The sequence below is a fragment of the Silurus meridionalis genome, chromosome 18, assembly GCF_014805685.1.
Source record: "Silurus meridionalis isolate SWU-2019-XX chromosome 18, ASM1480568v1, whole genome shotgun sequence".
NCBI classification, from domain to species: Eukaryota; Metazoa; Chordata; class Actinopteri; order Siluriformes; family Siluridae; genus Silurus; species Silurus meridionalis.
In genome coordinates, this window is record NC_060901.1 from 10,018,513 (window position 1) to 10,043,747 (window position 25,235).

At 38.9% G+C, this 25,235-nt stretch overlaps 1 protein-coding gene across 1 annotated transcript in view; it reads left to right on the top strand.

Moving 5' to 3' along the window:
* The first annotated feature begins 12,460 nt into the window (after nt 1–12,460).
* dock4b (dedicator of cytokinesis 4b) overlaps nt 12,461–25,235 on the top strand; it is a 92,511-nt gene continuing 79,736 nt past the window's right edge. Inside the window, 1 exon segment of the mRNA XM_046872831.1 lies at nt 12,461–12,626. Within this exon segment, the coding sequence (XP_046728787.1) occupies nt 12,590–12,626 (37 nt within the window). The 5' untranslated portion in view covers nt 12,461–12,589.

Consider the following 25,235-nt stretch of genomic DNA (forward strand, 5'->3'; position numbering starts at 1 on the left):
TTAGTGTCGGGGTGTCAAAGATATAGTACCTGGGCCAAGACTAGTCTGATATAGGTGGTAGTCTGGGCCACCAACAAATTTCAGAATTTGTGTTATAAATAAAAAAATAGAGCTAATCAGTGTTAGTAAACAGGAAGGCAAAATAGAGCAACAATGTACACACCTGCTGCGAAATGAGTGAAAGTAAGTATATTGATACAGTACACTTTATTAGCAAGCTCAAGAATATTGACATTAATTAGGTTTATTTCAGTTCCAGGTCAAATAAAATCAGACTCAGGAATTGGAAAAGGGCTCAGGTGTACTACACTATACATGATCCCTCTATCTTATCTCTTAAACTCTTACTCTGCACTCGTAACCATGATAAACAACACCCTGAACTGTTACATAGCTGCCCAGTCACTCTTAGAAAAAGGGTTCATCAAGCTTCCTTTCATAGGTTTTATTTTAAATTCTTTCTTTTAGGGTTTTATGTAGAGTTATTTAAGTATAGCAAAAGAAACAGCTCAAGAGTTGATAAGTGTACAACATTTTTACTGATGCATTTAATTTAATAGCAACAACTAAATCATATCAACTGTAAAACAATAAAATAGGAATTTTAATACAATAATATGCAGTTTGAGTACTTATATGATCGTGCTGCATCACATGTACTGTAAATTGCACATAGTTTAATCTGCAAAGCTCCTTCCTTTCTTTGCATCTAATGCTTTTTCTTCATCTACTTCCAATTTACAATCAGCATTTTTGCAGAGAGTGAAAGCCATCATGCCACCTGCAGTGGCCACCAGACTATAATATGCTCCTCTTCCTCACATGTCTGCTCTATTTACTGAGCCTCTACATCATTCATCCCCCACTGAGAGCTGTGCTGAGCGTGTATCTTTGCTTGCATGTTCCTGGGCAGTTTCAAAGCTCAGCTTTTTTTTTTTTAGACAAGCTGATAGGAGATGCCTTGCACATGCTGTTCCTCATATACCCACTATCTTGGATTTTCTTGTGGTCATGTGCACAATTGAATGCTACATAAGCATTATGGCAAAGAGTCCTGGTAGAGCTTTTGGCCAATACAGCTGTTTCATGTTTATGTGTATAAAAGGCACGCTAGAAATAGAATACAACAGCATTGATTATGTACTTAGGCGAACACCTGCTCCACTCAGCCAGCTCTGATACCAGAGACTCTACATTTCCATTCTCTACCTTTATTCTATCCAAAGAAAAAGTAAATCAGCTAAAGTGTCTATGGGGCTTCCCTAAAACACATAAAGCATTATTTTTCTCCCCTGCATGTAATGATTTAATGTTTGACATGCACACAGTCCCAGAGGAGCACCTTTCCTTACTGCAGCTGTTTATGAGCATGTGTGTGTGTGTGTGTGTGTGTGTGTGTGTGCTTGGGTTTTTATTTGCGAGTGAGAAAAGCAAACAGTTTACCAACCTTAATGCATCTACATCATGCAGTTTATGATCACAGAGTTAATAGAAACAGACCTAATAGTATTTTCTGTTTGTAAAAGTATTTTTATTAAAGAATTAAAGGCGAGTTGATTGAATGACTATAATTCATTCATTCATAATTCTGTGCATTTGAGAAACCTTTTTATTTACTTACCTTTTTTGGTTTGTTTAGATTTAATACATAATAATAACAACCCAGAAGTACACATGTAGAGCTTTCTAAAGAAGGCTATTCTGTATGTTTTTTTTACATTTTAAATGGAATGAGTTGCTTGTATTTTAAATTGGATGAGTTGCTTGTATTGTACATTACCCATATGAAACATATGAAATAATTGATTTGTGTAAGAACAGGAAACAGTGATTTTAAAACATTCAAAAATACAGAAGAGGGAAATATTGTGTAATCTCCTACATCTATAGAATGTACTGAGCGAGCTAAACGTTAAAAACACCCTGTGAAAATACAGACAGTGCTAAGCTAGGAAAGTAATCAAATGCACAGTGAGACTTCAGAATGCTATTAAATATACTGTCGACCTGTTAGCTGTACAAGACGAATCAGAAGTACTGAAGTGCAGAAGGGTTTTGAGCTGGTGTTGGTCAAACAATTCAGAAAAGAATTACAGTGCATCGGAATCAGTTAGGTGTACATATCTGAACCTATTAACCCTGATGAGAAATGCCATCACTAATCCCAAACCAATTCAATCATCCAACATGTTCTAATACTATAAATGTGGTCCTTATCTGAAAGCCTCCAGGCACAGAGACTGGGAAAAAATGTGATCTGTGATATGTGTTTATGCAGAAGAACGTGGCAATTTTCCACTCAGGGAAGCAGATTGAATAACATGTTCACACAAAAAGAGCAACAGGACATAGCAAGAGAAGATACAAGACACGCACACGCACACTCACTCACACACACACACACACACACACACACACACACACACACACACACTGATTCATATGCTTGCCAGGCATGTCTTGACAGCAGACATCAATGCCTAAGGTGATGGACCATCAAATAGTTCTCAGCTTCTTCATTTTTCTACTCCTTTTCCCTAAACTCTAGTCTGTGAATCGAATAACCACAAGTCATATGCCAGGAAAATACTAGTTCTTTACTATCACATGGGTGAGGGCAGACATCAGGTTTTTCTCATCATAAGACTGGTGCATGGGATTGGCTTATGTGACTCGGACTCTGACCAAGCCATGCATGGTCACTCACAATCTCCCAACATGCCTTCCAATGGCCTGGCATCCCATTTAGGGTATATTCCTGCCATGACCTTAACTGAGATAAAGTGGTTACTAAAGACGAATGAATGAATGCATGTATGAATACCTCAAGAAAATGTTTTGACCGTTCAATCACTCTGGAAAGCCTTTTGACTGAGAGTGATGTGCAGAGAGAGTCAGCCATTGTTTGTAAAGGGCAAGAGCTATAGCCTTGTCCATCCCAAATGCCTTATCTCTCGGACTGATAAATGTAGCTCTGTCTCCTCTGCTAAAGAGAGATGAGACTACGCTCACCACAAAGTTCAACTCATGTCAGCTTATATAAGCACACACATTTTTGTTATTCCATGCTCCTTAGTCACATAGATTATGTGTGTGTTTCTGTTTCTGGTATGACCAACAAAATTAAAACAACAAATTTAAATAAATTAATCTAATATACAGACATATTCAAACTCTTTCCAGTTTAGACAACATACAAAAGGAAGTTGTAGCCCAGTGACTACAGCATTAGACTTTGGATTGGAAGGTCCTGAGTTCAAATCCCAGCACCACCAAGCTGCCATTGCTGGGCCCTTGAGGAAGCATCAACTGCTCAATTATAAGTCGTTCTGGAAAAGGGCGTCTGCCAAATGCCATACATGTAAATCAACATCTAGTAGCAACTTCTAACAGAACACAAGGCTTTACTGTGCAGGATACACCACAGAACAGTATCTTTTAATGAAACACCACATGTGCTAGCTGTGCAATTAGAAGAGTGAGCCTGTACTTAGTTATTATTATTGCTGTTCTCCACCTTCATGTGTGCGTTAGTAAAGCCTTAAAGACATGTTAGCCGGTTTGTTTTGCTTGTGAGTTCAGTATCTGTGATGGTTATATCTATGTTTGGTGACATGCACCCACTAATCAGCGCTTAAAGTCTGTTTGGCAATTTTGTAATGGCAACTTTGTAAGACTGCTAGCTTTGTTAATGACTGACATTTGAAGAATGACTCAGCTGTTTTTAGCAGCGTGTCAGGAACAACAAAGCTGAGACTATCACGTAACATTTATCTTTAAAAAAGAATCTCATTGAAATGGCAGAATCTTTTCAACATTCAAAGAGACAGAAGGTATTAAACAGGCAGGGTTAGTAATCTAATAATGTGTTGTCACACTTGTGGTGTAGTTTTGGCCAGTAGCTCACACCATAGCCTTTTTTTGGAACCAAAAAAGTCAAAACCAAAGGCGCATTCATTACTTTTAGTGTCTTCTGACAGATTGGTAGTATAAAACATGATGTGCTGTGCTGATAAAGGAAAATAATCAGCAGTGGCATTACCTCCCCATTGTTTAATTTTTTTAACCAATAAAAATAGGAATATGAAGGCTAACGCAAGTTTTCACTGAGACATAACAAGCCAGCCGCCGCGTATTTTCACAGTGCTGCTCATTCGACATCGCACAGCAGCTGAACACACTTGAAGGACTTCCCTTTGAGCTCACAGTTGCTTAAGAGTTTGAGGGTTTGAACTCCCAAATTATATAATGTTGCAATCTTTTCAAAGTTAAAAGTTGCATATATTGTTGTGAAAACACTATAAACAGTCATTCCCTCAGCAGCATCTCTTTAGTTCTTTCTCTCTTAAAATTAATAAGAAAAACAAAATGCAGTTTTATCATTTCTATAAGAACTGTGTCTTAAAGATCCTCCCATTGAGGACAGACATGCCTATCCTACACAGGAAGTCTTCACATGGCACAATCACACACTAGGGACAATTGCTAAGGAAATGCTAATTAGGAAGGTGGTAGTTTAGGGGTTAAGGCATAGGACATGCATCTGATCCAAAGGTCATGATTTCAAATCCCAGCCACAACAGGCTGCCACTCCTGGGCCCCTGAGCAAGGCCCTTTACCCCATAGCTGCTCAATTGTATGAGTGAGATAAATGTAAGTCACTCTGGCTAAGGCATTCTCTCTTAAAGACATGTCTTTGGACTGGGGGGAGGAAATTGGAGTAGCACCAATGGAGAGCATTCAAGTAATGCTTACATACATACATGCTTACATAGAGTAATTCAAACCCTCAAAACCAGTGGTTTAAGGTAAGACTAAATTTTTTTTCTTGTCTGCTTTTCTTTTGTTATCTGTTTATGATTATCTTTAGACAATGTGAGTACCATTCAGTAAAAGTTCTGTGAATTGCTACTTGACAAAAATTGCTGTTTGTTAGCAGGAAACAGCCCTGAAGACTTTTCTCCGCCCTGAAGACTTTCATTTTTCATAAAACCTAATGCAACAGCTTTACCTCTGTGTGTTGCAAAATGCTGACATTGAAGATGCTGTTAATAAAATCTGAATACACTCTTTTTTTTTTTTACAAAGAAATTCACCATTTCTTCAGATTTATAAATCAGTTTATTAAATCTAATCATCTGCTGTGTTCAGCAAAACATTAAAATGGGCACAAACAGAATTTAATTTCTAAAAAAAAAACGAACAGCTCGGTGGTAACAAAGGCCATACAGTACGGCTTGTTTGTAGATCTTCATGATTTTCTCTACAAAAACGAGAAACTGATTAATTAGAAAACTTCACGCTAACAGAAAGAGATGAACCGCCATGTGAATATAGTTATAGCTCATTGTCTAGGTTGCGTCATATCAGGAGGTCAGGTTAGAGTTTGCAGCCTGGGTGTGTGTAGGTGGCTGCTGCTGTGTGGTTGGTGGGGTGAATACTGACTGTTTTCTGCTGGATGAAAAAGAAACTGTGATTTCATACTGGCCAACTGCTCCAATGCATGAGGGTGAGATGTGATAAAATGTTTCTTTATGACAAATCTAGGGTTATGGTGTCCTTGTTATAGTATGATTTAAAATAGTCTATTAAAAATGTAGCCTTAGCCTAAATCTAAGTCATAAAAATAGAGATCTTGTGTGAGGTGCAGTTTGAAATATATCTTAGTGGGTTGTTGGTTATTTTACCAGCACATTAGTGTTCAGCACCCCCACTGTCTCTGGGATAAAGATGCGGCAAGAGGATTGGTGCGTACTTCCCTTTGAGGAATCTTGGTATGCTTCAATTCTACTCCGCATGTGGGAGTCAGGGTTAGACTCTACTACCTAGATAGTTGCGTGCACACACACACACACACACACACACACACACACACACACACAAATTCACAGGGAGCATTCCATATAAATAAAAATCTATGTCTGAAATACCACAGATTTGTAAATGTATCTGTTTTGACCCTGAGCTGAAACCCAGTCCTCCAAAAAAAACATTTTCATTATTTTTATTTCACTGATAAATGGAACTTCTTTCACATTTGCTGTACAGTTTGCAGACCCTTATTTCAATTTCCATTTTGAATGTTTAGAAGATATAGTCACATACCTGCATGTGTGATTTATATGAGATCAAATTCAAATCCCTACAAAAGACAACAAGATATCAAACATTTCATGAGACATGAGCGTTTGTTGATGATGCTGTGATTATGAACCTCATAACTTCACAATAAAATCTAAGTTCTCTTATTCTCAACAGACTCAAAGTAATGTTATTGTTCATCTGCAGTGTTGCCTTTTAAATTGGAAGCCACATGGCAAGAATTTACCCTCGATTTAATGCTCATTTAGTCTAATCACTAATGTGAGGCATCGGTCGTCAATAAAAAGAGGGGCAGATGGGTTGGTCTTTGTCACCATTTATTGGACAGCATGAATCAATAGTTGTTGAAAACCTACTGCAAGTCTAGTATATAGTGATTATTGGCTGCTTTATTACCTTCTTTAATAGAGCCAGCTACCATCCAATTGGGCACTATTGACCAGTTTAGATTATATGTGGCATAATTTAAAGGTTGGAGCATAGGGCAAGCTACTACCAGTGCACTTCTGAGTGTGTTTAGTATGCAGCGTTGGTTGTGATCTGTCTCACAGCCCTCTGTGGATTTCAAACACAGTGGTCTGGCTTTTAATAATGAGAGGAAAATTGGATTAATAGATTAATAATTGAGATCTGGCACAATTTCATAACAAGTAGGATGATTATCTGATTATGTTTTCCCTTTCTAACAGTATGCTATGGTGTTATGAGATGGAATTGATTTATTTGTGAGAAGGAAAGTGGAAGGTGAACTTATGACACCATCTAAATTCAAGTACAGTAATTAAAGTCATGAAAACACTGTTGTTAGGAAACTGGTATATACACTGGACATAAGACTAGTGTGTACATAGCTAAGACCTATCCAAGTCTTATATAAATAATGTGAACAGATATTCATAGAGAAACAGAGGCAAAGCTGCCTGGAATGTCAATATTTTCCTCAGGTATATTGCCAAATTACTAAGAAAAGGTTGTTTCCAAATAAAATTATGACCCTCTTAATAACCAAATAGCTATATGTGTCACCTCAGAGACCCCATCACTCCTCACATTGCACAATGCTGCCTGAGATCCTCTAGCACTGCTCGACTGGTACCACCTTCTCTCAGTGTAAGAGGTAAATATATCTCAAGGCTCGTCTCTGTTTTGGCACCGAGGTGGTGGAATGAACTTCCCCAAGATGTCAGAAGAGCGGAGGCAAGCTGAGGGTGAAGACCTACCTCTTCCTGAAACACTTAAACTAGCACTTTTAAAGGTTTGCTTTGTCTTTTACTAAATAAAAATCCTCATAACAGAGTTGTAGGCTGATTTATCTTAAGTTTGTTATCTAGAAAACCAGAATAGATTTATTTATTGATAGAGACTCAAAGCACTTTTGTACGTCACTATGGACAAGGGCGTCTGCTAAATGGCAGAAAATGTAAATGTAAACTATATCTAGAAATGTCGTTAGTGAGTTGTTCATTTAATACTTCTACTACAACAACTACTACTACTACTACTACTAATAATAATAATATTAATAATAATGATGGCATAACATCATTATAAATAACATAACAGGCACATTCCATGGTGTGTAACTGTAAAAGACTTTCTTCTTCTTTTTCTTTCGGCTGCTCCCATTAGGGGTCGCCACAGCGGATCATCCGTCTCCAAACCACCCTGTCCTCTACATCTGCCTCTTTCACACCAACTACCTGCATGTCTTCCCTCACCACATCCATGAACCTCCTCCTTGGCCTTCCTCTTTTCCTCCTACCTGGTGGCTCCATCCTCAGCATTCTTCTACCAATATAAACTGTAAAAGACTTTCTAATTTAAATAAAGGTGTGGCCATGAATATAAAAAGGAGGAGAGTTTTAAACAGTTTTTGCCATGGTTAGATCATGCAGGGATCTAAAGATCAGGAAAGTATTTTATATTGTATAGAGCTATATAGATTTTGAACTGTGTTTCCATGGTCTGTTGTGGGTAAGAACCATAGTAGATCACATGCTGTTACTTGTTCATTCCTGTGGACTATGATTCCTTGATGAGCAGCATAATAATATCTGAGCAAGGACATAAGATAAAACATGAATGGGTGTTTCTGCAGAAGGGAGGTCAAACAGGCAGATGAAGCCTGCCATTGTTTTTGAGATGAAATAAAGCTTAGTGTTGATGGGGATCAACTTGGGATCAAAATGTTTAGCTTCAGAAAACAACAGCAAATCTGAAGCTTTCAATATCTTAACTAATGGTCATGACTTTATTTAGTAGCAGATAATTGTTCATTACTCCATACAGCCAATATAAAAGCAGAGATAATATGATTAAACATTTTAGAAAATATAATTTCCCTCCGATTTGCTGTTTAGTCCAACAATAACAAGATACATGGCTTGGAACCAAAGGCAAAGTCTATGCAGTCCAATGCTGGTACTGGAGACTCCTTCCATAAACAATCAATAATAGCCCCCTTACAGAAAAGTCACTGTATCAATGATTATACATATTCTACTGTTTAAATGTAAATAAAATATGATCAGTTTATTATTAGCTGTAGTTCGCATGCTATATCAACCTTACACATCCCTGTGAAGCAGCTATGAAAACTATCATACTACTAGGCAGCATAAATAGCGCACATTGATGTACTTGTGGTGCTTCATTATGACTGACTTTGTTCTTTCTTCTCCCTTTGCCCTGTCTTTATTCTTTTGTGTTGTGTGCAGTTGTATTCCCAAAGCTCTCTGCTCAGACAACGCGTTTGCTCATGCACGTAGGGCATTTGATAGAGGTTGCTCTGGCATTGTTTTGTGTGTGTTTGGTTGTTTCTGTGCAAGGGATTAAATTGCTAGAAAGCACTCTAATCTGCCGACAGCAACCAAACCAGCAAAGCATCATTACATCGACAGAAAACAGACAGTAAATTCCCTGTTATAATGAGAATGACCTCGATTCGGCTTCACCCGACAGCCAGTATAAACAATGACGCTGTACGGATACTGTGTCTCTGTATGGTGACTGACAATGACAGTATTATGAACATCCATTAATGTTTGCATGTATTTTGTACAAAAGAAATGTGTTCAAGTGAGTGACTCAGTGATAGACTGTGTTATTTAAAACTCATAAGAAGATCTGAATCGAACTGCTGTGTGTGACTACATTACATCAGACAGTGTATAGGTCATTTGCTCTCTCTATAGTGATTATTTCCACTTTTTAAAGGTTATATATATTCTCTTGTTCATGTGTTGTACATGGCATTTATTACACTGTATGCCAGCACTTGAGTTGTTTTTTTTTCCATGTTCAGCCACCAGACTGTTCATAATACAGTTTGTCTATCCGGTCAAGCCTTTTTCTCTTCTTGTGAACAATCACTATATGAATATATTGTATAAATTCTCTCTCTCTCTCTCTCTCTCTCTCTCTCTCTCTCTCTCTCTCTCATTTAATATTATTTTGATATTATCATTGTTTTATTGAAAAGGTTTTGTCATAGTGCTTGGAGCCATACAATACCTCAGGGCAATTCTACCTTGTAACACGTAGGCTGGTTGGTCTTTCCTCCTTTTCGTCCTTTTTTATATTTGTGACTGCCTTTAAGAAATCTGTTTGAGAAAGATTGGCACAGGGTTTGATGCACACGCTTTTCACAGCATACTTTTATAACAGACACTTATAACTGAAACTATAAAACATGGGACATGTTATAACCTGCTCTGATTGAACTTTTCCAGGATCTTTGCCAGAGGTTTTTATATTTATTTTACATTTGTATTATTATAAAATTTGGCTGGCTAACAACTTTTTTTCTTTCACCTGCTATCCATTATTCCACAGTAGATATACTGGAAATAGGGAGGGTCCCAAAAAGGATTTGGACCCTTAAGGCAGACTGATAATTGTGAGAGTGTCACAGCATTTATTTATTTTAAAAAACAATACCAAAAGCACACTTTAAAAATGTAACTTATTTAAAAATACAAAAACAATAATAGATATTCTGTTCAAAATGAGACAAAATAAAGGATTTGGACACTGACTAATGGGTTCATTAATAATTACAGTTACAGTGTTTTGTTTGACAATGTCTAAGCAGGCAGTTGTTTCAGTTGTGGTGAAGCAGTTTCTCAGTTCAGTTATCAATTCACACTTGAGTTTCAATAACCAAAAATCTTCTCCAAGCTTTCAAAGGTTCATGTCAGGTGCTCTAAGAAGGATGCCTATTGAGGACTGTTCCTGCCACTCTCCCCTCCGTGGATCTTCCCACTTCGTCCAGACCTGCCTCTGGATAGTGTTCTCTTCGACTGGAGGCCACTCTGTGCAGCTTGGGACGGTTTCTCATCAATGCCTTGGGTGATTCCATGAAATTCCGCAGTAAGAACGGGCGCTATGAGGATGGATTGGACTGTAGTTAATGTCACCAGACTGCTACACTGACTCAGGACTACTTTTTGTTTCTGATCACCATCACTGTACCCCGCAACATCGTATATCTGCTATAAATGGACATTCGGTGCAACCCAGATAAGGATGGGTTCCCTCTTGAGTCTGGTTCCTCTCAAGGTTTCTTCCTTATGCCATCTCGGGGAGTTTTTCCTTGCCACAGTCGCCTCCAGCTTGTTCATCAGGGACAAACTTACTTATAAAGAACATATTCAGTTTTAATCACCACATTATCTGTGTAAAGCTGCTTTGAAACAATGTTCATTGTTAAAAGTGCTATACAAATAAAAATGAATTGAATTGAATTAATACAATTTAATGGACGCTGACTTGCTTTGGATCATAATCCTGCAGAAAAATCCACTTTTGACATTTAAATTATTTTGTCTACAAGCAAAACACCTCTGCACTCATCTTAGACCACTAAGCCATTAATAAACACAATCTCAGTGGAGAAAAAACAACCCTTATCCACCTTCATGATTTCCTGATTTATCACTCTATCATCAGCTCTATCCAAGTTTTATCTGAATAAGACAAAATAAAGTCTTCGAGAACCTTCTGTCGTTCCATTTTAGTTCTTTTGCAAATGTACTTCTTTCTTTCTTATTTTTGAAGCGCTAATAAATGTTTTCTCACTGATCCTGTTTCAGATTGTCCACTAAATGGTATCTGATAATTGTTTTTGATACCTAAAGCAGTCTGCTGCTGTTTCTGGCAGTTCTTTCTTAATTTCACTTACAATTCTCTCTGTATATTCCTGTATATTTTTTATTCACATACCCTTTACCTTTGCAGTTTTATTACAATACATCCAACTGCGGGGGAGGAAAAATAAGCTGGCAAATGTAGAGTGGTCTTCATTGTGCAAACAGATGATGCCAGATCTTTTCTCAAAACTTCTTCTTATAAGTGTTTGTGATTGTTGATTTTAACTATCTGGCTCCAAATAAAATTCATTAAAATGGATTTATGTAGTTCATTTTCATTTAATAATAACTAATCTTCTCTTTTCCCTAAACTATTTTTGGAGAATAAACTGAAGATATATAAACTACAGTAAGTTAATTTTCGATGTACAAATTACATTTTGTGTGTGTGTGTGTGTGTGTGTTTGTGTGTGAAAATTGATTAAATTCATTTATTTCTATTTATTGTACATATACAGTATTTATATATTTATCTGCACTTGTGAGTGTGCACAATTGCTAATGTTTGCACTTCAGGTGGATGCTAAACTTCATTGAGTTGCTGTGTACCTGTACTATCTATCTATCTATCTATCTATCTATCTATCTATCTATCTATCTATCTATCTATCTATCTATCTATCTATCTGTCTGTCTGTCTGTCTGTCTGTCTGTCTGTCTGTCTGTCTGTCCGTCCGTCCGTCCGTCCCTCCCTCCCTCCATCCATGCATCCATCCATGCATCCATCCATCCATCCATCCATCCATCTATCTATCTATCTATCTATCTATCTATCTATCTATCTATCTATCTATCTATCTGTCTGTCTGTCTGTCTGTCTGTCTGTCTGTCTGTCTGTCCGTCAGTCCGTCCGTCCGTCCTTCCATCCATGCATCCATCCATGCATCCATCCATCCATCCATCCATCCATCTATCTATCTATCTATCTATCTATCTATCTATCTATCTATCTATCTATCTATCTATCTATCTATCTATCTATCTATCTATCTATCTATCTATCTATCCTAGTCCCCTCACCAGTGCCACAGTGGTACACGTCAGGACAGTAATCTGTGTTGTTAACGACACAATTATGTGGATAAATGACATTAAATATTTTCAGGGAAATCACTGCCCCCCTCAGTCAGAGGCGTCGTTTCACTACAGCTCCCAGAATGCACCGCTACGCCGGCGTGCACGCTCTCGCGCTCCTCCAGTGTTACTCGCTCGCTGGCTCGCGCACTCTGAACAATGAGTGTAAGCGGAGCGCGAGGAGCCCGGAGAATGTGAGCGCGCGGGGATTTGTTACAGCGCTCAAGCTCGTGCGGTCTTTCAGCGGGCTAAAAACCGGAACCATGTGGATCCCGACGGAGCACGAGAAGCTCGGAGTGGGTGAGTAACTGCGGGATTCCCTCTCCGTCCTTTAGGACACAAGTGTAAAGTGCGCGTTGAGCTCGAGCCGGAGAGCGGAGCAGCGCAGGTCAGATGATGGCAGTGAGTTTGAAGAATATCTGCTGATTTTTGTTGTTTCTTACTGGGAAAAACAAGTAGAAGACACGCAGCCTAAGTGGAGTTTATCCCGGTTTGGTTTGGTTTGGTTTATTTCCCAGGAACGCTTTGGGTCGTTTGGTACGCGGGTCAGAAGTGTTTGGAGGACGCGTGTGTTTATTTATTTATTTATTTATTTTGGTAGTTTGTTAGGATTTGTTTTTTGATTTCGTCTATTATTGGTTTTATGATTCCGTTTAAAAGTTAAAACCCAAAACACACACACACACACACACACACACACACACACACCGGATTTACAGCAAAACCCTGAGCATTGTTTCAGCAGCATCCCGGAGCTCGTGTGCTTCAGCATGGACCCTCAACCAAATCAGTGGGAGGAAAACACACACACACACACACACACACACACACACTGAAACCATGTAAAAGCCTTCCAGTGACATTTTACCCCAGTAAATAAAATTAAAAAAAGATGCTGTTGAACAGATGTTCCTACAAGGTCAGAACTGTCAGATGGTCCTCTCATTGTTGGGACATTTGGTCCTCACTATGATCCAAAAACATGCCCACATGTGACGCTTCATTGTCGAGTCTCATCTGTCTGATCTTTTCTTTCATCCATCAGTTCATCTCTCCATTCAGTTACTCATTCAGTTGTTGAACGGTGACACTTTTTCTCTTCCCTCTCAGAAATGGACCCCAAACTGTCCTTGTATCTATGGGACATCTTTTTGTATCTTGTACCTTTTACCTAAAAATGTGATCTTAATAACCACCACATGCATCGTCTCAGATAAACGAGACATAATCCACACGACGTTTCACTGATCTTCTCAGAGCGTAATTTTCCCCCTGAGAGCTGATTTGCTGCCATGTAAGAGTTAAACCGAAGACTTCCGCCTGTTTCCTGTGCTAAATGTCTGCTTTTGTTGTCTATTTTTCCCCTTTATGCTTATAGGCAGACAGAGAACGAGTGAAATGTTGATCAGCAGCGCAGGTTTAGAAACAGGTTTTGAGATTGTTTTCCTTGATGTTATTTTCATGCCTGATGGCAATCATACGTGGTTGAGATGTTTAATGAATGATTGAGCCGAGGCATTGCTGCATTGTTTTAACACACGCTATGATGCCTGTTTTGTGTTTTTTCTTCTTTTTTTGATGAGAAGGATTTGGGGGAGGAGTTTATGCTGTTTGTGCTTTTTAGAGTGCAGTCTAAAATCATAAAATCAGAAACGTTTGCACGTTGCGGCAGGACACACTTACACGGCGAGACAATTACGAGTTCTGTCAGATTTTGTGGGAACTTTAAGTGAGCGCTGTAGATGATGATCAGCTTGTTGCCATCAAACCCACGTTAAAAACCCACTGTAACATGTTTTCGACATGTTTTCTGCTCACTCCATCTCCTGTGTGTCTGTGTGTGTGTGTGCAGGTGTGTTTCGGTGCATATTAGCGGTAACGTGCGAATAAAGGAGGGACGTCACATGTGTAGACGTTTTTATCTGAGGCTCTGTGATTAAATCACTTCGTCGTGATTAGGTGACTTTCCATCCACAGGAATCGAAGATTTCGCATCGTTCCTGATCAAGTTCATCTGTTAGTGAAGTGAAAACTCTGTTGTTTTCCCGCCACACTGTGATCTTTTATCTGATTTAAATGGGCCTGCGATCTTAAAGCTTCAAATGTCACCAAAGATAAAAAATTATTCATGTTCCAGTGTTTAGTTTGAGCTACTGGTGTTTGATGTGCGAGTAGTGGAAGTGAGCCAACAGCCAGCTATTGATGAAATATGACTATGACTATGACTAAATGAGCACAAATGATACCCCTAGACTGGGTCACACAAACACTCTCTCTCTCTCTCTCTCTCTCTCTCTCTCTCTCTCTCTCTCTCTCTCTCTTTCTCTTCCTTGAGATTGAGCAACTTCTACAGACAGATAATCCACCTGTCCATCTGAGGGGTTCTCAAAACTCTCAAAATCAAAATTTCCATTAAGATGTTCAATTGAAGTAAACAGTAAATAAAGCTCTGTGAGAATTTAACTACAAAACAATAAAACTACACTTCAATGAATCCACTTCCCTGGAAAAAAGAGAAGTGATGGATGGTTTGCTGCTCTAGGTGAACTCGACTCGGACAAAGGCGAAGCAGCGTCATGCTCTGATTAGACGGTTGGAAAAACCCTATGTTTAATGTTTTCCTCCTCCTTCAGCTTCCCAAGCCGTTATGAGCTGGAAGTGGCTCTGAATAGACTGAACGTGAGACATGACCTCCGTAGGACTGTGTAGTGGGAGGTGTTTGTCCAGAACATTTATTGTTTGACATCTGAGCACTGAAGTAAGAAGAATTGTCTTTCATTAGGTGTTATATTGCAGTCAGTCAAGCATGTTATAGCTCATCATAATTTAGTACCACACTCCCTCCTTGGGATGCATCACTGATTTGCGTGTGTGTGTGTGCGTGTGTGTGTTTAGTTTCTGATAGCTCTTTAAGAATTCCAAAATTCAAATGATCTTTAGTTTCTCTGGGTCGATTCGACGTTGTGTGAAGCGATGCGAATGCGGCAGAACCGTAGGAGACTCTGGCAGGGAAATGAAAAAGCTTTCAATAAAGTTCCTCTGAATATTCATAACAGTCAGGAGAAGTTGGGGACTTTTGTGACCTCCTTCACAATGCTGTGGATTTCCTTCCCGCCTCCCGGGGAGGGCAGAGTTATCCGAGAGGGTTGGCAGCGTGTAATTTGGGCTCATTGTGTAAGCGGCCACCCTGCACGATGCCCTGTGGGATTAGCAGGTTGTTTGGCAGTGCTCTGGGCCATTCCTTCATTACACATCGTGTGCTGTAATGACTGGGGTCCTGAGGTCGGGGGAGGGTGGGTCCAAACAAACACCTCCCCCATGTGTAATTGCCTCTTCATCTGCTTAGTTGAACCACATATTTGGAGGTGGTGCTTTTTCAGGAAACTGCTTTCTCTTCTCATGGTGTTTTTTTTGTTTTGTTTTTGCAAATCCTGACACGCTTAACCTCATTCTGCAGTACAAATAGTGCCAGTTTTATGTCGCGTGTGTTTTTGTGATATTCGGGAGGCAGGATTTAAGGAAAGAAGGTACAAAATCATGCTTTTGGAGGTTGTCCCCCATTGTATTGTGCTATTTTCCTTTTTTATGAATCATTGCTAGTCTATAATTAGGAAAGGAGGAAATGGAGATTTACACTCCATGGCACCGATATGTAAATGCGTGACTTTACAGGTCATAAATGTAAATTCGGTGGTTGACAAGGGTAACAAGCCAAACGATTAATCTCAGCTTGCCCATGTTAAGGAATTGCTTTTATATTGTAGAAACCGAATGTCTATTTTCTGTCTCTTTTGCATATCTGCCTCGTAAACAGTCACTAATTACTTTGTACCATGAGGAGAAAAACGGGCGTTATTTTAAGAGATACTTCCAGTTCAAATATATGAATTTGTTGAATCTCATCACTTAAGAATGAACCGTATTGATTTTGAAGAACTTGATGAATGTTGAAGGATTGTCTGAATCTGTGTACTGTATTATTTGGGACTTTTGTGGTTTAGACCTCAGTACAGTCTGCTCTACCTGTTTTCATGCTTTGCGGATGAAAGGTCAGATTTCCTGCTTTCTATTCCATAGATGAGAAACAGCACAATCAGGCTTACCAAGGTCAAGTCTCAATGATTTTAATGTCCTTGTGAGACGGGTTATAGATCTTTTTTGTTATATCATAATTACTTGGATAGTTGCTTATATGTTTAATATCAATGGCTGTATATACATTATTAAAGTTGGATGATAAGGATGATGTCACTGCAACAATATGGAAAAAATACACTACTGTATACTGACGAGATCAAAAAACGGAATGCCCCTGATTTTCTTTGAACATCTAAACAAAATGCTGTTTTGTTTCACTTGAGCACCATGTGTTGTTTTCTTATTTAAAGGACCTCAGATTCACGCAGCCACATGTTGAAGGAACAGGGATATGTTGTTGTGGTAGCTGTGTTTCCTACTGCTACAGTCACACTGTGTGGCTGGGCAGAGGGTGATAATCTGTCACCCACAGCACAGTGTGACCACAGCGACTAAAGTACGAACACAAGGACAAATCCGACTCGCAGACTAGCGATTGTGTTTAATCAGAACGCCTGCATCATTCTGAGCATGAAACCATTTTATTGTCCCTGAATTGGTTTTTATATTAATCCTAATCTGCTTGCAGTGACCTGACTCTGTGACCTGCCCCCTCCCCCCCAATGCCCAATTAAACCCATTGTTGTGTTTGTGACGATCGTGTGAATATCAAGTTTACAGACAGAACATTTTTTCCCCTCATAAGAGCCATAAAGATTTAGTTTTTCATGTTTTCTCCATGTCATCAGTGAGACAAAATACTGTTTGTTTATTGTATTTAATTTTTATTTTTTTTTTTTACAACAGAGGCTTTTTTCTTGATTTTATGCATTTCCATTTATTTCGTTTGGCCGGTGCTATTGGGCAAATCGATTAACTGTTATCTCATTTATACTCTGAGCATTTAAGGTGTAATGGACTTGCTCCAGGGCCCAGCAGGGGCAGGGTTTGATGGTGCTGGGATTTGAACTGAGAACCTTCTGAACAAAAGTCCAGCGTTTTAAGCACTGAGCTTCCATTTCATCTACATATAATCCAGCAGTATCGTCATCATTTACCAGCATTCTTATTACAACTTTTTATTTTTTATTAATACATTTCTTTTTTTATATATGTGCTAAATAAGGCTAAAATGTTCACTGTTGTTTTAGATGGGAAAATGTATTTTGGCAAATTCTTAGCTGATGATATTTATAAAATTTTGAGTGTGTTGATTTATTTGTGTGTGTATATGTTTTTCCATATACTTGGTTCTGTACTCTTGTCACATGTCTGTTCTTCTTTCGGTCAGTCTTTCATGTCTGTGTGTCTGTTTGTTGTAGCATTTTGTTCAGCATCTAAAGATTGGAGACTTATGATTCCACGTTTTATACATTAGAAGAAATGCACATTTGTCATGTATACAGGGAAGAAATGGCTCATTTTGGAATGGAAATTTTTTATGAAAACGTTTGACTGACCAAAGCTAGCTACCATACAATCCTGTTTTAAAAACAAATATTAATTTTTTTAAAATTAATATTTCTTTGCAAGACGGGGGTGGTGCTCCAGGCCGTGCTCTGCTCTTCACATCTGTCCTTCTACTTCTGAGTGCTTTCAGTCCGAGAGAGGGTGAGGGGAGAATACATTCTGTCCCGACTTTTCCTTCCTCTTATTGTTTCCCCATTCTTTGTCTTCTTTCCTTCTGTGTTTTTTTTCTTTTTTTTTTTTTGAGCTGCGTTTCTGCTTTTTTTCCTCCTGGCTAAGTTTGTACAATACACCAGTTTAATCATCTCTATATGCCAATACATGTCCATGATATCCAGTGACATTTACTCTGATTTACACCCTTATGAATTTAGTGTAGGCCTATCGTAGTGTATCATCAGTATGCTTCAACGAGTTGCCACTTAAAAATCCGACACGAGCTGGGATTTTGTCGTACAGAGATAAAGAACATTTTTGCCGTAAAAAGATGTGATAAAACTGCAAGTCCAACAAATACAGTTAAAGAAGGTTAGTGTATATGATCAGAGGTCAGTCATTTGGACATCTAGTTGTTAAAAGATTATCAGATCAGATTATGACGAATGAATTTAAAAAAAAATGTAGATTCATCTAGAAATCCACCAGCCCGATTTTTCCAATCCACCAGTTTTTGTGATCGTTGCTGCCAGCAAGCAGTTCCTGACTGCACAGCTGATTAATATCATGACATCTTCCCATCCGCTTCTGCTTCTTTAGCCTGTCAGATATTGCTGATTAAATCCTTTCTAAAAGCTTCAATCATCTTAATCTGTCTTTTCTCATGCATTTTGTAAGCGAGCATGTGCTTCTCTTCAGTGCTACTTCTTTCCTGTTTTCCCAGTGCTCTCTGTTCTTCCTCCCCTGCAGCATGAAGTTTGTATGTTGTCCTCCCTCACACAGACAGAAACCGTGTATTTGGATGATAAAGCCAGATGTCCCTCAGCTGCTATCGCAAGACCGTGTAAAAATAAAAGTATGAATCCAGACAGTTGAGTATTTTTCCTCAGGGCTGCGAGGCCCTAATTATCCTAATATCAAGCCGCTCGTTTTTAACATAACATGCAGCGTTTTGGGCCCAAAACCTGCTCTTTTGCAGCTCTGCCATAAACATAGACTTCAGGGGACTTGTTATGTCGACTTCTCCTGCCGTCTGTGATGAAGAACATTGGGCACGTGGGCGAGGTTGTGTATAATCACAGCTCCCTCATTAAGATCTTCTGCCTGCGTGAGGTGCACCATCACACAGCGTTTCACTCATTCAGCAGCAGTGACAATGGGCATGCGTTCAGCACCAGGGATGCAGACGTGTAGACAGGAAGTCTTTGATATCTTTGGGTCTGAATTTTTCTACACACACACATTTCCTTATATGTCCCTAGTTCCCCTCATCGTTTTTGTCTGATGGCAGCGAACTCGGAGATCTTACCTGGCAGGTGTGGAATTTCACATTCACTCAGCTTCACTTGGCTTCAGCTCTCAAGTTCACCGCACTGGAACGAGCTCACACTATTTTCTCACACACACACACACACACACACACACACACACACACACACACACACACACACGAGTTCTGCTTTTTTGATTTTGGTGTTAAATTGTTTTACTAGTTAAGGCTGGTGTATGTTCTCTTCCAATCTCATCACCGAAGTGTTCGAAAGCACGTTTGAAAACGTTACTTGCACAGACGTCCGAATGTTGCGCCTGTTTCCTTAGTGACCGAGCAGCATCGACATATAGAAGTAGGTTGGAATTGGTTGAGCTTTACTGAATTTTTTAATTCAGTAGCTTGTAAAAATGTTTCCATTTACTAAAATTACAACCAAGTAGTGAAAAAACCCACTCAAATGTTTAATTTTTGTCGAGTGTTTCAGGTGTTTGGAGGGATGCAGTGGAGTTTTGTCCTATGGGTCACTAGTTTAAGTAGCTAAATTAAATAAAATAAAAAAGTGCAGGCGTGAGCAGGATTAGACCAAGCTTTTTGCATTAGTGGATGGAGTTGGTCAAACTTTGTTTTAGGAATTGGTTATAATTACTGTGAGACTGGGTGGAATTGGTCCAGCAATCTTGGAAGGGGTCTTTTTTGGTAGTGTAGTGAAAGTTTATATAGTTTCAATGTACCTGAGAAAACGCAACTGAGAGCATGCATATTAACAAATGTTTTAAATACATTCTGCCAGTTTCTCGAATTGAAGCATTGCGGTGTTGCTGCTCTGTTCTCATGTAACAGTTTTCAGTAGTAATAACCGAAGAAGCATTTGTTTATATTTGATTATTTTTTGCTTATTTTATGAATAGAATACAGTTTAATTTAATTCAATGGGACCTCCTGGTTAAATAAAGGTATAAAAAAAAAAATAAAAAATGCCTTTTAACCGCATGAACATGCGTGTGAATGATGCTCTGTAATGAGCAGGTGTCCTATCCAGTGTACATTACTGCTTTGTTCCCAGCACCACTACAATGACTAGAATAAAGCACATACTGGAAGTAAATAAATGGTTGAAAGGAGCATCAAATTGCTCTCACGCTTTTGTTTTCTTCAAACCTGCTTAACCATATCGGCAGCATTTGTTCATCATACTGTATATACAGTCCAGGTCTGATTCCGCATTCAGGAAATATATCAGACAAAATCATACAAAAGATACGCCATGTTGAAATCACTTCACTTGGGATCACAGGCTAACGTTGTACTGCTTCTTAGATGTCAGTTCTTTTGTAGTCTTCCAAACTTAACTAACTAAATAGGTTTAAATGTAATGTACCGTTGTAAAGTTACTCATTCAGTCAGTCATTCCTTCCTTTATGTCATGAAAAAAGGGTTAAATAATATGTGGCAAAGACGTTTTATTTCAATAAAAATATGACCTTTACACTATTTTTTTTTAAAAGCATAAATATATTCTGTTGTCAATCATTAATGGAAATAAAAGTTACTACTTGTATATAAAACTATGCCTAGATGTGCAGTGTCATCAGTGCATATTAACACTGGGATGTTTTGTATTCATGTCCCACTAAAACAAATAGTTATGCCAAATCCCAAAGATCATCTTTGTTCATTAATTACATGTGCTCTCAGAGGTGCACACTGTGTAGTGCTCAACATTCAGTGCATAACATTTAAGATTAAACCACAAGGAAAAAAAAAAAACAGAACTGAAAAACAGCTTAATGTAACATGGTATCAGTCACTTACTTTCAGTAATTCCTTTATGGCTTATTGATATTGAGGTGAAGATGACAACTTAAAACTACCTTTAAAAGTGCAAGAGAAAGTCCTAGTGGCCAGTTGTACACACACCTTGAGATTGAGATGGACTTTTTGTTGCGTCTACAGCACGAGTGTTTGCTCATTAAGCAGTTTTAGTGGTGTATCCGTTCCAAACCTTCAACTTTATGGTGAAATCTTTCGTCATGATCATCCAGCACCTCTGGTACTGGGTTATATAATTAGTTCTGTGAATCTGTACTGTCACTTCCTTCACTTCTCTAATAAATCAGTGTGCTTTTGTTTTGTGTTTTGAGTTACAGGGAAGTCGCAGATTGAATTTCCCGGAACAGGTTTGTCCTGTGCTGCTACTTATCACTGATTTTTTTTAAATATGGCAGTGCTTATTGAAGGGCCAGATATAGCCACATGCGTGTCAGTCGGCTTTACATTTGTTTCTGTTTTGTTCGACACCAGCTGTTTCGTCAGACCTCGACTCGTTTTTTTCGACAGTTTTCCTTTTCTTCGGCTCCCTCGGGGTACATGCTGCCACTCAGCATAAGGAGCTGTGCTGAATCTCTTTAGTGTGTGTGTGAAGGGTTGTGTAAGTCTGCTCTGTCCCCACAGGGAGGTCTCTGATACAGTGAGTTATTGCAACCCATTCTCCCATTGCCGTCTAATGCAGTGCAAACTGCCGTATAACTACAGGGCTACTTGCGTCGTGTGCAGAGTTCTCAAGATAAAAATAGCCCTGACCCCAATCTCATTTACTCGCCACTGTTTGGAAGAATTGACACATAACATTGGCAGTGAGCCGTCTGCTTCCTGCTGTACAAGTGTGCTGTGGAACAAGTTTGCATCCTTAAGGTCATCTGAGGATAAAGATAGAGAAACTTGAGGTGTTGAAACCGTCTTGCTTCGATGGGAAAGCAGTGCGGTGGATTGGATTTCAAAACACAACTCGGCTCCATGAGCAGACTACTCCTAATAAAATTCAGAGTTCCAGATTTCAGTGCAGTAGTAAAGTTGTTCGATACCTGATACATTCTTTGACGTCCTTTAAGGGCGTTTCCACATATGAAGCGAGTTTGGTCTGTTTTCCCTGTTGTCCGAATTGATTTACGCTGATGAGATCTCACAACTCGGGAGAGCAAAAGAATCAGAAACCAAGCATTCATGTGGTTTGATTGCAAAGAAAGTTAAAGTGATTAGACCTTTGAGTCGAGCCAACCGCAGGGACCGAACCAAATAAGCCGTGTTTAGAAGAGAACTGAAGGGGAAGTGAGCTGTACATTCATAAATGTGAATTGCTCTGCACACGAGGCGCAAAATCTTTCACATTAGCCATGGCTGTAATTGTATAACAATTTATTCAGAGTCTATATTTCCCATGCTCAGCCAAAAGAAGCTGTAGGTGTGACTGCACTTTAAAAACCTGGAACACTTTCTGCAAATATCCTCCTGCAAACGTATGCAAAACATCAAGGAAACAAGGGCAGCCAGCTTTATTCAGAATACAATGGATTTCCATGCCAGTCAAAGCCATAAAATACATTGAAGTCAGTTTGTTCCAGTACTGAGCCAGCATTTTTACTGTTAGCTTCACTGCTAATACATTGTGTAGGATCAATACACCGCTAAACGAAACCCCATTTCGAATAGTAGCCCTATTAAATTTTTAGAGGACGGTTTAATTATCAGCTTCATGGTTTGGACGCTGTTTAGAATGATCGTATGCCGAGGCAGTGTGTTTTTGAGGTCAGCACAGAGACTCAGTCTGGCTGTGTAGCCTGGTTAGCATAGAGAGTGGCGAGGCTAAAAATACTGAAGTGCAAATGGGACACTCTGCATCACACATATGTGTCCTCGACAACTACACTGGCCTCAAATAGCGCACTGTGGCACTCATCAAAGAAGCAGCATTCTTCAGAACATCGTGTATAAATTTGCCAGCAAATAAATATGTAAATATATTTAGAGCAAATACAATTTTTTGAAAAATTGCCCGGAAGCTGTTGAGCAAGAGAAGTATATTATATATGTGTATAAAATGGGTGAAAATTACAATTTAATGTATATAAGGCACAATATAAAACATTTACAGTGTGAGACGTACGTTGTAAATACAGCAGTACAGAGAAATACACAGTGTACACCGATCAGACGTAACATTATGATCACCTGCCCAATATTGCTTTGTTCTCCCTTTTGCTGCCAAAACAATCCTGAACAATTCGAACATGAACAGCATTAACTAGCTACAGGAGCTCGTCTGTTGGATCGGACCACACGGGCCAGACTTCAGTAGCGCTTTCACCTACTTTTATTTGGTGTACAGATACAGCAATAGACATTTCCACAAAGACTCTGCAAAAGTATCTGAACAAGATCCTGTGTGGTATTTTCTCAGAAATAAGTGAAAACGTTCAGTGTCTCAAAGTGCACACCTTATGCTTATATTCGGATATTGGTTGAGTAGCTCACATACTGAATATTGACTTGTTTGGTGGTTGGTGAAACATGTTCTAAAGAGCTGGAATGGTGGACAGGGTTATTAATTTTTGACATTTTTTGCTAAGAGGATTGTATTTATGATGTGCATTTCATTGTTAAATTACAGTGCTTCAGCAGTTTCATCAAACATACAGTGTCCCATACAATAAATGTATTCAGAAGGTCGATCTAGAACATCCCAGAGAAAGATGGAGCTGTGTTAGCAGCAGTGCAGGCGGAAAACATACAGGCCTTCCATCCAGATATTAAGTAAATAAGTCAAATTGAATACACGTTAGTCTATATAAGGTATTTCTATCTATAAAAAAACCTCTCTGCTTTAAAATGAAGCTCTGTTTAATAAAACACTGAGGAAAAAAGGGTTCAGAGCTATTATTAAAATGTGCCATGCGACTACATCAGAGTTGTTTATTCCGACTTGTCAGCTATTTTTGTTTAATGAGGCGAGTTCTTAATGCTTTTAATTGAATAATAATACTGTATTCAAGTGAACTGTTCTCGGCTGTGCTCAAAATTTGATAGCTGAATAGAACTGACTGGAGCTGTATACCGAACATGCACAGGCATTTAGTTTATTATGATTAGATATAATTGTAATTATTTATCTCACTGTTAATGTAATAATTGCTACCATTTTACAGGTCAGCATTGAATCCTGCCTGGCAGTGATGCAGCACCAGTCCAACACCAGAGATTTCTGCACTAGCGCATGCTGTTTTTTTCTTCTTCTTTTTTTTCTCTTCAATTGTGAATGCTTGCAGTAACACCTCATTAAAGCTTCTATTTTTCCTGGCCTCCGGGGATGTGTAAAGATGGGACGTTTGCCCAAATGAGGCTATTTTACCATTTTGTTGATTCTGGATTTCCAAACTAGAGGATGCAAATTCACAGTCACCTCATGCACCCTGGACGGTTTCACCCTTTTAATTCTGTCTTTTAGTTCTGTATTTTTTCCCCATCAGGTTTGGTTTTTCTAGCTGTTTAAAGAGGGTGTAAATGGTTGCTGTTGACCCACTTTAAGGTGGAAACTGGGATATTAGCTGGCTTCACCCGGTCGATTTCTGTTCGGCGGGAACACATTAGCCAAGTTTAGCCTAAAAAGTGTACAGGGCAGTTGCTTTTAAAGCAAATAAAACTAAAACACTCTCCAGTCAGTTTAATCAAAAGCTTTAATAACCTGATTAGAAAGTACTGCACTCTAAACTCCTGAGGTACCCCAGTGAATGCAGTGTAGTACGCTTGTTTTCTGTGGTCAGGTTATAAGCAAACAGTACATGTGTCTCATGGACAGCAGAGTAGATAATGAAGTGCTTTGAAGAGCTCATTTACAAAAGGATGACCTCAGATTGCATTGAAACCTCATACAGGGCCTCTCTCTCTTTCTCACTCACACACACACACACACACACACACACACACACACACACACACACACACACACACACTCTTTCTGTCTCTTGAAAACAGGTCGTGTGCGACTCCTCAAAAGGCAGCAAGATAAGCAGACAGCTGAAGCATTTAGCCTCTGTGGAATTTTAAGCCAACACACCATGTGTGCCTGCTCACCTTTATACCTTAGACCTCCACTCCTGCACATC